At 40.0% G+C, this 13,365-nt stretch overlaps 1 protein-coding gene across 4 annotated transcripts in view; it reads left to right on the plus strand.

Moving 5' to 3' along the window:
• The window catches only part of Ms4a1 (membrane spanning 4-domains A1), a 14,416-nt gene extending 1,265 nt beyond the window's left edge, over positions 1-13,151 (plus strand). The window contains exons 1-8 of one of the 4 annotated variants that reach the window (XM_028777470.1): positions 70-436; positions 1,376-1,514; positions 4,777-4,950; positions 5,385-5,504; positions 7,001-7,060; positions 8,929-9,165; positions 10,220-10,321; positions 11,584-13,151. In XM_028777470.1, the coding sequence (XP_028633303.1) occupies positions 4,792-4,950; positions 5,385-5,504; positions 7,001-7,060; positions 8,929-9,165; positions 10,220-10,321; positions 11,584-11,802 (897 nt within the window). In that variant the 5' untranslated portion in view covers positions 70-436; positions 1,376-1,514; positions 4,777-4,791 and the 3' untranslated portion in view covers positions 11,803-13,151. Of the gene's footprint in view, positions 1-68; positions 437-1,375; positions 1,515-4,776; positions 4,951-5,384; positions 5,505-7,000; positions 7,061-8,928; positions 9,166-10,219; positions 10,322-11,583 lie in introns of those variants that run through there. The other 3 variants (XM_028777468.1, XM_028777467.1, XM_028777469.1) reach the window with 3 other exon arrangements.
• The last annotated feature ends 214 nt before the right edge of the window (positions 13,152-13,365 follow it).

Below are 13,365 nucleotides of genomic sequence, written 5' to 3' on the forward strand. Positions count from 1 at the left end.
TTTGTGGAGGAATAGCCTAAGGTAACGTGATGGTCCTTTTGTGGAGGTTGACAGAACGGGTAGATAGGGAAGTACGAGCTCAAAGCTATTGCAGATTCAGCAAAGTGGCAGAAGACATGTCCAAGCATGACGTGGACACAAGCTCTGAAAGTCATCTAGAGCTGAACTGCAATGAGTCAGAAGGGTGTCTCAAGAAACAAAAGTTAGAGACAGTCAGGCAGGTTGGTGAGAGTGGAGCCCAGGAAGATTTAAGGTGATGTGTCTCTGTTGCTTTGTGCGGCATATATTAGAAAATGTATTGAAGGAAAACAACAACCACAGTATTTCTAACAGTTCTTGCATTTATTTGCTTATTTATTATTTAGTATGTATGCACACATGTGCACATATGTGGAAGTCAGAGAACAATCTGCAGGAGTCATTTCTCTCCTACAATGTGAGTTCTGGGGATGGGGTTTGGGGCATCAGCCTTAGAAATAAGCCATCTGGCTAGCCTGATCCACAATTTTTTTTCTTATGCTATACCAAAAAAGGAAATCAGAATCAAGATATAGGTGATACTAGATGTAGAGGAAAGGTCCATGTGTAAGAGCTGTTACAGAGGTGGACATGGCGTGATTTTGCTATTGCCTGAATACGTAAGGGAGCTGAAGGAGCAGGAGTAAAATATGCCTCCAAGCCTCTGTGTGTGTGCATGTATACATGCATGTGTGTACACACACACATGCACACACATACACACATACACACACCCATAAACTCACATGTGGAAGACAGATTAATGTTAGATACCTTCTTCAGTCACAAAACAAGGTCTCTCACCCAATTGAAACTTACGAATTTGGCTAGACTGGCTGGCCTGCAAGCCCAAGAGACCTGCCCATCTATACTTCCTCGGCACTGAAGTTACAAGTGAATGCTACTGCAGCCGACATTTTATGTCGATGCTGAAATCCATACTCAGGTCTTCATGCATGTGAAACATGACATAACCGTCTCACAAAGCCCCTAGTTCCAATGTCTTAAGTCTGAGAAATTGGCAAAATAAAGTGACCTGAAACACTGTGCCCAGAAAAGGCCACAGGCTACAGCACAACATTTGTACAGAGAAGTTTCGGTTGAATGGCAGAATCTAGTTGAAGAGTATCAGGGACTCTGTGAGTGAGGAGGAAGTTGAGGAAAGGGTAGAAAGCAAAAATTTAAGAAGCTGAAGTGAAGAAAGGGGAAACGGGGTGGTGATGGGGGACATTGCTGTATTTTAAAATGAGAGTTTGGGGACTGGGAAACAAGGTGGCATAAGGGCCAGTAGTAATATTCTTTGAATATTTATTTTCATATTAATCACAGGACAACTACAACTTATCCTATTTTACAGAGATCACAAATGTAGACAGCTTTTTCTACTACATACTGCCACACAAGGAGTGAGAGTAGGTCCCAGGAAGAAGGGATTTCTGGAAAGAGCAAACATCTGGTGGAAGGAAATGGACTGAAAGAGTTAAGAAGGAAAGAATGTAAGATTCATCTGCAACCATTGCATGGGGCAGGGAGAATAAATGCAAAGCTATTTTGAGTGGCAAAGTGGGAAGTTGAGGTTGGGAAGCCCCAAGTGTCTCAGAAAATGATGGAATTATTGGACCTAAGAGTCATTATTTAAACACAAACCAGAGAAGATACTGTGAGATTTTCAGGAGATAGAGAGAAAAAATGGTCGTGCTTTAGAAGTCAAAAGGGTTTGTGGGAGCTGCAGTGGGTGATAAGACGGAACAGTGTGTGAGCAAAGTCATCATTTCAGTATCAGTATTGATTTTCATATTTGTGAAAATAAACCCAATATTGTCATATTTGACCAATGTGATCAGTAATCCTACCAATCTACCAAACAATCTTTGCTGTGAGCTGGAGTCTACTGAAGCAATTTTGTATGTATTTTTTTAATAAAGCAATGATGCAAAAACCTACATTTGTGGGCGAACGTGGACCAGCTCTAGCTTCATCTGTTGCCATTAAATGTAATTTTATTGAACCAACCTGTAGTGCCCGAATGGGTGTGAGAAAGGGAGGGAGGAGAGGGAGATCATTAGCATAAGATGGCATATAAAAGTAATTATTTTGACTATAAAATATTATTTTGTAATAATAGTTATTCAACACTTTGTGGAAATACAATTATTACAAAGATATTATTCTAACAGAAAGATATTCTTCTCTCCATACTATTACTACCAATAAGCCATACAGAAACCCCCACTAGACTTTGCCTAAATAAAAGGTTTACCTCAGTAACAACACAGACCCAAAACTTAATGAGCAGCTGGTAACTCTGGCGGAATTATAATAATGGTAGTCCAATCATTTCCTTCACCTTGAACAATTAATGACCTTGCATTTATAAGTCACTATCACTAAAATTAGTTCCCTAGAATGGAGTGAAGTGACTTCTAGCTCATTCTATAGTTTCCAAAAGATCTTGGGAAAATAACTTATGGGAACCTCGATTGACATATCCACTAAAAGGTGATACAATGCCTCTTAGGAGGGAGGTATGAGAAAAACTGGAACTAGCACAACTAATATCCCTGAGACATAGTACATGCTCAAGTAAACAACTGTGCCTGGTGGTCCACAGAATGAGGTATAAGGTCTTTGCAACAGGATGCCCCATATCCAGGGGAAGGATCCTTATTTGTGACATGAGCAAACTGGTTCCTGAGATTTTTCTAGTTCTAGACCAGTATTCATTTGCAAACTTCTTAGTGGGCTATGTAAATAATTTTTTTTGGTTAGTGGTCCCGTGGGATGGTTTGTGGCATGAAACAAATTCCCCTGGGCCAAGTGACAGCTGCTAATTTAGAACAGGAGGGAAATCAAGTAAGAAATGCTTCCCTAAAGCCCATGTTACAGACAGGTCACATTCTGTGTTACTTTAAGTCATTTAGAGTGTGCATATTTTGAAGGGAAAGGAAGAGAAACAGAATTGTTCCCCACAGGAGTCAGAGCAGTGAGTTTGCACTTCAAGTGACAAGTTAGGGGCTTCTTTTCAGATCATTAGTAATTATATAACTTCAAGTGAGTTATCTAACATATCTGTCCTTGTCCCCTCCTCTGTAAAACAGAAGTAATGATTCATCCCTTGTCTCCTCTGCTGGGCTGAGAAGAGATGTCCCAGGAGGAATTTGTTTGTACTTATAAAATAGGATAAAGAATAAGAAATTCACCTGTCCAGCCCTCCATGTCTTTAGTAAGATTCCGTAACCTGAGTAGACAGTCTTAATTCCACAGCTTTCAATTAGCCAGATGTGTGGCACTACAGAGGAATATCTGGCGTTCAGAAAATAGCAATGAAATTCAAATGTGTGGTTGACATAAACAATAGATGTATACTCCCAACACAAGACACATAAAGAAAGATTAATACCCTTAACTTGTCAGAGCAAAAAAGACTGTGGTTCATTGGCTCATCACTTCAGAAGCAGCTCATAATCACTAGCAGATGGTGCTCACTGTGCTCTTTCCTGTCTTAGGCACATATGTCCACTCACTTCTTACGATAATTCTATGGAAAGGACACTGTTCTCATTTTATAGATGCATAAAGTAAAACCTACAGCTCAGGGGTGTCTAACAAGAATTTCAACAAAGCAGCTAATATTTATTCAGATATGGGTGCTTTGCATAAATCCAGCATCCCTTTGATGTTCATGAAGTAGCTATAACATATGAGTACTGTTTTATATCCTGGTCAAGAAGCAGCATCGTTTGTTTCTGTTTAGAAAGAACTGCAATAAACTCGAATATAAGGTAACTTACCATCGTCATAACTGAAATGAAGTGACTAGAACAGGATGTGTTGAAGCAGGGAGCATACACAAGAGCATGTGTGATAGGTGGAGGGTTCAGAGAAGGCCTCTGGGTATAGCTGATGTTTAAGCTACACCTGAGGACAAAAAAGAAAAAGAAAAAAAAACATGCTGACATGAACCATCATCATCTACCTCCTGTAACAAGCTGTGAGACAAGGATTATCACTATTTCTAGTCTAGAACTCAAAAATCTGAGGTCCAGGAAACTTGACCAACACCTCAGAGTAATTAGAATTACTGTTTAAAACCAGACAGTCTGGCTCACAGGTTGTGATCTTACATGTGATATCACAGAATATTCTTAAAGTGACCTGCTTTCAAAGTCAGAGTCAGAGGGAAAGAAAGGCCTAGACCATCCCTCCTGATTTTAAGGACAGTCCTAGTCATAATCAAGAATGACATCTCTGGGCGACTACACTGTTCAGAAGCATGAACAAGCCAATAAAAATATGCTTTGGAATATTAAATTATGAGAACAACCAAGTGAAAGCCAGCTAGACAAATGCATAGAGCACAGAGGAAGCTCAGTGTTATTTTCTTAACATTCACAAGACTTTGGGTTCAAGCCCCAGCAGAGAAAAAAAATACATAAGGACATACATTCATGGTGTGTTCTAAGAGTATAGCTCACTGGTAATCAACTACATTGTGATTTCTTGAATGTTAACATGTGTCCAAACACAATTATCATTCTAGCTCAGATTCCTGGGTCCATGTGCCCTTGCCTGAGATAGCCTCTCCAGATCCTTTCCTATAACATAGTTGTAGACCTTTCCTTACATCTGAAGCTACTAGGAAGAGCACAATTCTCAGTGACACCATCAAGGGAATATTAAGAGAAGTATTAGTTGGTGCCAGAGGGTAAAATTGCCAAAGGCTTTGTCTTTGATCTCACCTTACTGTTTTACTTTCAGGAGTTTGAAAACAGAATGACAACACCCAGAAACTCCGTGAGTGGACCTTTCCAAACAGAGCCTACAAAAGGCCCCCTTGCCATGCAACCTGCTCAAAAAGTAAACCTCAGAAGGACACCTTCACTGGTGGGCCCCACACAAAGCTTCTTCATGAGGGAATCAAAGGCCTTGGGGGTAAGACTGTTTTCCTCTATTCCACACTCGGAGATACTCTGGCCTGCAGACATTGATGCTTTAGACTGTATATGAAATTCAGTCTGCCTTACACAGGCAGGTTTAAGTGGCTGTGTTCTTTATGTTTCTCAAAGTGGGTGATGCCAAAAGGTACCAGTTAGCACCTGGCTCACTGCAGAATGATCTTACATCATCTCTTGGTTTGAAGGACCGGGCTGGTCCATTGTTCAAATTCCAGACATATCTGTTCCTTGAAAATGCTCTGTATGGTGGGAGAGACAGATCTGAACAAGGAGGAGGCAAAATTCTGGGCAGCGCTACCACTCCTTTTAGGACCTTTGCACGGTTTTCACTCGGGTCTCAGGCTTTCCATGTTGCCTTTGACCCCTACCAGTGAGTTCAGTTCACCATTAGTGCCTTTCTTCTCTCCCCAGGCTGTCCAAATCATGAATGGCCTCTTCCACATTTCCCTGGGGGGACTGCTGATGATCCCCACAGGGATCTTTGCACCTATCTGTTTGAGCGTATGGTACCCTCTCTGGGGAGGCATTATGGTAAGTTACAATAAACAGCAACAACTTCTGAGATGTTGAAGGAGAAAAAAAGCCAAAAAGATCTAGGTTGTTTCTGTGTTGAGGAAAGTAATATGGGCAGGAAGAATTCTATGGGGTTGGCATGGTTAAGTAGGAAGAAGGGCACACTACACTATGAGGCTCCTGTGGTTGAAGGTGGCTATGTTCCATGTGGATTCACAGAAATGAGCTCTGCCAGCTGTTCTCAGGGAAGACTGGACAAAGCAGTCTCTGCCTAGCCGGCTAATGCAGGGTTTGAGACGCCGGATATTTGGCACTTTGGAAGGAAAGGAGAAATGGAATGTCCTTAGTCCTCCCATGTCTCTACAAGTTTATTAATTACTATGGCACCTGATGAGATTATTTTCATCTCAAATAATCTTTTGTACTTATGAGTTAAGCAACACTCCTTTGGGCTACTTAATGTACACATTCCCTAGCCTTATAATTCTGTGGGTGACATAAGGCTAGGTAGTGTTTATTTTGCCAGAACACTTTTCATGACTGTGTCCCTCTAAGAGTGAGTCCAGAATTGAAGCTTCTACGAACCAAGGTAGATTGGTCTTAAGACTTTTCTGCATTTTATTGCTTGAACTTTAGAAAACTGAGAAATAATCACTTTTACTTCCTGTAGCGACCAATGATGTGCTGAAGTGTATCATATTCAAATTCTGCCTTCTACATGCTCACTCAGTGGCATCAAGGCTATTAAGTCACTGTGGCCCCCCACATGAACATTTTCAGTAATTACAATGAGACAGATAGGCTGAAGAGATGGCTAAGTGGTTAACACCACTGCTCTCCCAGACAAGCCAGGTTCAACCCTCAGTACATACAAGGCAGCTCACAGCCGTCTGTAATGCCAGCTCCAGAGGAATTCAGCACTGTCTTCTGGCCTCCTTAGCTAGGCATGCTCTTGGTGCACAAACATGCAGAAAAAAAAAACAGCCACACACATAAAAATAAATAAATTTCATATTTTTAATAAAAAGGAGAGGTAAAATTGTTTTTATTCACACCTTCTCTCCTACCTGTGCTTCCTAGGCACCATGCCTAATTCTGTTTTTAAAACTAGAGGCAAAGTCTAATTGTAGCCTGTGTAGATAAGGAATAAGTCATGTTATTGGGGGTGATTTTTTATGTTTCTATTTGATAGTATGGGCCTAGAGGGTTCTCACTGACAAGTAAAGGTGTGAATTCTGTCTCTCTTTTCTTATTCTATTCCTAGTTAATGATCCCAAAGGTTGAACAGCACAGACTGCATGTGCGAACCTAAATAACAAAGAAATATAGCTTCCAAGAAATGATTTAATGAGATAAAAATTTAACGCATAGTTTAATGAAAGACACATACACAACAACAACAACAAAAAAAAATAGATGGTTCCTTCCCAACCAGTTATCAGAGAATAACAGTCACTCTTTCTGTCTCTTCCCTTCTGCCCCTCCCCCTTTCCTGCCCACCTCTCTCTTTGCAGTACATTATTTCAGGATCACTCCTGGCAGCCGCAGCAGAGAAAACCTCCAGGAAGAGTTTGGCAAGTAATCATATGTCCTTTCCCACACACAAGACACACAGCCACTTTCTCAGTAGAAAACAAGCCCAGGGACCCTCAAAAGACCTTTGGAGTCACAGACTTTTCTCTGAGCAATGGATCCTATGTCATTCTGGTTGTGATGTAATTTTTTTTCACAAGAAACTCAAAAATGGCATCTGCCTTAAGTCTGTCCATGGTGAGGGAATCAAAGGCAGGGTCAGAAGACTGGACTTAATACTCTTTCATTTCTAAGTTCCCTTTGGAGAGGACATACATGGCGTATTTTGAAAGAATGTTACTTAGGAAATGACGCACCATTTAGGAAAATGATCCATAAGCTTGAGCTGGGTTCCAGTCTAATCGTAGTCTTACAATTAGACTTAGAACCCCAAGTGAATACAGGAGTACCCTGCAGTTTTCTGCACCCCCATGAACGTAAGTCCTAGTCTTGACAGAAAATCAATATAAAAATGAGATAGGGCATCAGGTGTGATAGTGTAGTAGAGTGTAGCCATAATGCCCACAGTGGCTTGTCCATAAAGATTTTTTTTTATTCTCTTAAAATAAGTAACCTATAGAATTCCTGAATCTGGGTGGGTGACCAGAGCTCACCACCAGGTTTTTCTCTAGAAAATCCTCTAACAGTATTTATGTTTACTAAGTGCAAGTCACTTTCAGTTGGTAAAGAACTAAGTAAACTGAGGTGGTTCTTATCTATAAATTATCTGAAAATCAATTTAGGAGAATTTACAAATATCAAATACAGCCAAAAATTACCAAATTGTCATTAATAAGTCACATAGCTAGGAGTTCAATATGTTAGTGAAACACATCAATAATAACTCATCATGTGGCATATGTATATCAAGCTTTTATCACCTGCACAGGTCAGAGCAGTCACAGCCATGTCCTCTAGACTGTGCTACCAAGAAAAATTTGCCCTAATGGATGACATGAATAAGAAGCAGTGTTGTTATTACCATGGCTGATACATTTTATTTGATGGTTGTCTTAATCAGGGTTCCCATTGCTGTGACAAAATTCCATGACCAAAAATTAAGTTGGGGAGGAAAGGGTTTGTTCGGCTTACACTTCCACATTTCTGTTCATCACCAAAGAAAGTCAGGATAGGAACTCAAACAGGGCAGAAACCTGGAGGCAGGAGCTGATACAGAGACCATGGAGGGGTGCTGCTTACTGTCTTGCTTCCCATGGCTTGCTCGGCCTGCTTTTTATAAAACCCAGTACCACCAGTTCATGGATGGCACCACCCCAATGGACTGTGTCCTCTCCTTTCAATCATTAGTTAAGAAAATGCCTTATAGCCAGATCTTATGGAGGCATTTTCTCAATTAAAGTTCCCTCCTTTCTGATAACTCTAGCTTGTTCGTGAAGTTAACACAAGACTAGCCAATACAATGATACAAACCTGGAAGGTTCTATCTATATCTGCTTCAATGAGATTTAGTAACGATATACGAGCTTCCTTATCCCTCCGCCCATTGTGTTATTATGCAAAGAGGTAATGATCCAGATACCATTAATCCTCACTTGCTCATTGTTTATTGCATGTCTGGGAGGTCAGTGGCAATGAAAAAGTTCAGAGATGCAAAATGTGGGTAAAGGATCACAGAATTTTGGTTTCATAAATTGAATGGATGGTGATAGCTTAAGACAAGGGGACTGGAAAAGGGAGGAGAAGGAGGCTAACACACTGACAAAGAGGCTAAAACCCATAGCAAGAACTGAACTAGAACTCAGAGATAGTGTCTTCATGAGTCAGGGGAATGATGGCTGAAATCCAATATCCTGCTTTATGTTTTCCAAATAGAAATCAAATCTAATGAACAAACCTGCCTCTGTTTCAGGTCAGAGCGAAAGTGATAATGAGCTCTCTCAGCCTCTTTGCTGCCATTTCTGGAATAATTCTTTCAATCATGGACATACTTAACATTACAGTTTCTCATTTTTTAAAAATGGGGAGACCGGATTTCATTAAAACTTCCAATCTATATGTTGATATCTACAACTGTGAGCCATCTAATTCCTCAGAGAAAAACTCCCCATCTACACAGTACTGTAACAGCATGCAGTCTGTGTTCTTGGTAAGTATGAAAGCAGGGATTCCTCAGAGAAGAAATGTGCTGTGCTTTACTATGAACATCAACTCCAGATACAGGTACTCTGTGTCTGCTATTTTTTCTGTATGTGGCTTTGGACCAGAACCCTCCTCATATACTGCCTCCATTTCGTTAGCTGTAAAATAAAATAGAGAGAGCGATACTCTCTATCTAGTTGCCATCGGCAAGGAACTTAGAACAGTGTCATTTGTATAAAAGATTCTATTTGTGACTATCATTTCTTCTGAGGAATGCTCTTGTTGTGTAGTCCTGGGTGGTCTAATATTGTCTATTTAGCCTAGACTAGCTTCAAATTCACAACAATCTTGCTTCTACTTCCTGAATGCTGGACTTACTGGCACATGCCACCACACCAAGCTTTATGTGTTCATCACTGTTAATATCATTGATGACATTAACAATTACTATTACTAATATAAAATGGAAGAAATTCCTAAAATGTCATTGACATACTAGTCATCATTCACTTTTGAATGCAGAGTTTAAAGGGGAAAGGAAATACATCTCTCAAGTGTTGTAGAGTTTCCTCACTGTGATATCACATCCCCATAAAGATGATACTATTTCTTTTGAGACAGGGTTTCATGTAATCCAGGCTGGCCTTCACTGTACTGTGTTGTCAAAAATGACCTTGAACTTCTGATCTTTCTGACTCCATATCTCCTAGTGCTGGGATTTTACAAGGATGTGTCAATATGCCTAGTTTACAAAGTGGGACTGGAACCCAAGACTTCAAATATGCTAGGGGTGTATCCTACCAATTGAGCTATGGTACCAGGCCAAGCTGAAAGAATTTAGTGTGAGTCTCTTTCTTTAAAAGAATTGATTTTTCAGTTTCCTATTCTTGTGCCTGAAGATGCTATCTCACAGCAACCACTCCCCACAGCAGCTCAGTTTACTCACCTAAAGAACTGAGCTGAGTTGTTGCTCATTGAGTTCCAGCCACTTGTCTTCGCTGTGCACTGTGCATGTCCATCTGCTCTTCTCTCACCCCTGCCTCTGTGCTGTTGGTTTCCAGGGCATTCTGTCGGTGATGCTGATCTCTGCCTTCTTCCAGAAACTTGTGACAGCCGGCGTTGTGGAGAATGAATGGAAAAGAATGTGCTCCCGACCCAAATCAGTAAGTTGGAGTTACCTGTCTACAACAACCTAGAAAATTAATGTCTACAAAAACTGTTTACATAAAATATGATCTGGTGAAATTTTGGAACTAAGAGTTTCATTGGAAAAAAAATGGTTTTGTTGTATTTTTTTTTTGAAATCAGAAAACACCAGTAATGACAGCAAATATTTTGAAGAGTAACTGAGTCTATGGTTAGACAGATGCTACAGTTCCACATGTGCACAAGTATGCCTGCCAATCAGCCTTTCCCTCTACTTGACTTCAGACTCCCACTCCCACTTTGTCTTACTGTTCAGTGCAATAATGAGACAGCATGACCAAGGTGACTTACAAAAGAAAACATTTATTTGGGGTTTACAGTTCCAGAGGATCAGTTAGAGTCTGTGACCATGATGGGGAGGAGCATGGCAGTGGGTAGTCGGCCATGGCTCTGGAGAAGTAGCTGAGAGCTTACTCCTGATCCACAAGCAGGAGACAGTGAGAACTAATTAGAAATGGCTTTGACTTTTGAAACCCCAAAGCCAGTGACACATCTCCTCCCACAAGGCCACACTTCTGATCATTCCCAAACAGTTCTTCCAACTGCAGAACAAGTATTAAAAATTTTAAACCTATGCTAGAGATTCTTATTCACCCCTTGATTATATGCCCTCTTCCATCTTAATGTGTAATATAAGATGGTGGAAGGCTAAAGGCTAATGAAGTCACTAGTTCTTGGATATTTTTTAGTGTTCCCTTCTCCTCCTACTCCCTTCACCTCATTCCAGTTCCAAAACAATAGTATTTCAAAGAGTCTCCAAAACTGGGAAATGTGAATGTTCCAACAGTACCTCTATTATAAATATCTCAAAGTGACAGACTTTAAGATTTAGCTTATAACCTAGTAGTCATTACTGATTCCTTCATTACAAATATGGAAATAAGGTAGAGTGAAAATAACTTCCCCAGGTTATCAACACTAAAGGCAAATCAGTTCTAGAATCAAAACTCCTCTATTTTTGACATTTTGTTTTTTTCATGTGGTATGATTAGTCCAGGCAAAATGGCAAATGCCTGAAGCCCTTAATGATTTACTTAGACTTGAGATTTACTAAGTTGGTGATTTGATAAGAATCTGAGCATCCATGGAGCCAATCCTGGTATCTATAGTATATGGTTAACTAAACAAAAAGCCTGAGAATAATTTGCATTTGGATATACGTAGATTGTTGGAAGGTGTGTCAAGAGTAAAAGTCAAATGACATTTGTTTATGTTCTAGAATGTGGTTCTGCTGTCAGCTGGAGAAAAAAAAGAGCAGACGATTAAAATGAAAGAAGAAATCATTGAGCTAAGTGGAGTATCTTCCCAACCAAAGAATGAAGAGGAAATTGAAATTATTCCAGTGCAGGAGGAAGAAGAAGAAGAAGCAGAGATAAACTTTCCAGCGCCTCCCCAAGAGCAGGAATCCTTGCCAGTGGAAAGTGAGATCGCACCTTAAACTCTTCCTTTATAAGCATTATTGTTTAGAGAGATTCCAAGACACATAGTTACCCTCATCTCTGTGGCCTTCCGCAATCTATTCTCCATAGTTCCACAGCTTACCTTTGCATAGAGAAGCCACATCTAGCTCTCCTCCACATTTGGAGAATGCAGTGACTATAAAAGGTTGTCTTTTTCCATGCTTAGGGAATCTTAGACTGGAAGAAATGCTGAAGAACCCAATTCTCATTCACCTTTACCTTGGATGGGTTTCTCAGTAGTGGTAATGCTTGTTCTCCATTTCCTCCATCAGCAGTTACAGCAGAGGGAAAAGACACGTGATTGTTCCGTTCATCTCTGAACTCTCCGACTCCTTCTACAATTTTAGTAGAGTCACTTTTGCATTATTGTTTTAAGGAAAATGGCAATAATAATGAGAGAAAATGAGACACCTATATGCCTGTGGGGAAGACACACAGTGTGGCATGTTCTTCAAGCTTCTGTATCCCACTTGGGAAGCTGTGAAAGGCCTATTCCTAAGCCTGTCTCTGTGCAAAAAACATAGCTTACACATAAGCAAAGCTCTGTGTCTTAACTTTGCCCAACTCCAGTTTCTTGTTTCTGGTCACATCATTCATGTACGTATATTCTTAAACTTGTATTTCATAAACAGAGTAGTTTATGAAATAATTTCACTTGGTCTTTCATGACCACAAAAGAATCCTATCACTATTTTGCAATTAAGTTAAAAGTAAGAAGCAAACCAAGGTATTCTATAATAGTTGTGGGGACTTGAGTCAGACCCAGCTCTTCAAATTCTAGTGATGTTTGAAATAACCAAATTATCTCTATCCATATGTTTGCATAAGCTGTATCAAAGAGCATACTCTATGAACAATGTGTTGAGTCACAAGAGTCAGAATTGAAATTTGACACCATATAAAGACACCCAGAATCTTACAACATTTGGAAAACTAGTCATGACATTAATGCGCAATAACTGGTAAGTTATATGATGCACTATAAATACATCTTATATGCACTATAAATGACCACAAAAAGATCATGCTTAGAAATGACACAGTTAAAATACCAAATCTCAGGCCACCATACTTTCCCACCCCTGTTCATGTACAGGGATGCTAGCACCTGACACCATGACCAGTCTCTACTTCTAGGCATGGCGAGTATATGAACAAGTTAGATTACACTCCTTAGAATATTTCTATTTTATTAGAGGCTACTGTTGGGAGATATTTCCTGTAACTACAAAGAAAATGGAAGTAGAACTTTTTCCCTGCGTGTTGTCTTCAAAACAAGCTCTAAGTAAATAAAACTTTGTGTCCGTGCCTGCAATGGATAACTCCACCTTGGGTATTTCTTTCTTCATCATAACACCAAACAATGGGATGCTTCTGCAGCATAACACTAATCTGTGTTTGAATAGTGGCATATCCAGTCATATTAAGCTATTCCTACATACCTGACACATGCTCCCAAGGAAATTATTATCCAGAAGGTCATTACTAAGTACTGCTCACTCTTGCAAGCCACAGACAACATGATTCTCCATATCTAGCAC

This window comes from Grammomys surdaster, unplaced genomic scaffold (assembly GCF_004785775.1).
Source record: "Grammomys surdaster isolate TR1022 unplaced genomic scaffold, NIH_TR_1.0 310, whole genome shotgun sequence".
NCBI lineage: Eukaryota > Metazoa > Chordata > Mammalia > Rodentia > Muridae > Grammomys > Grammomys surdaster.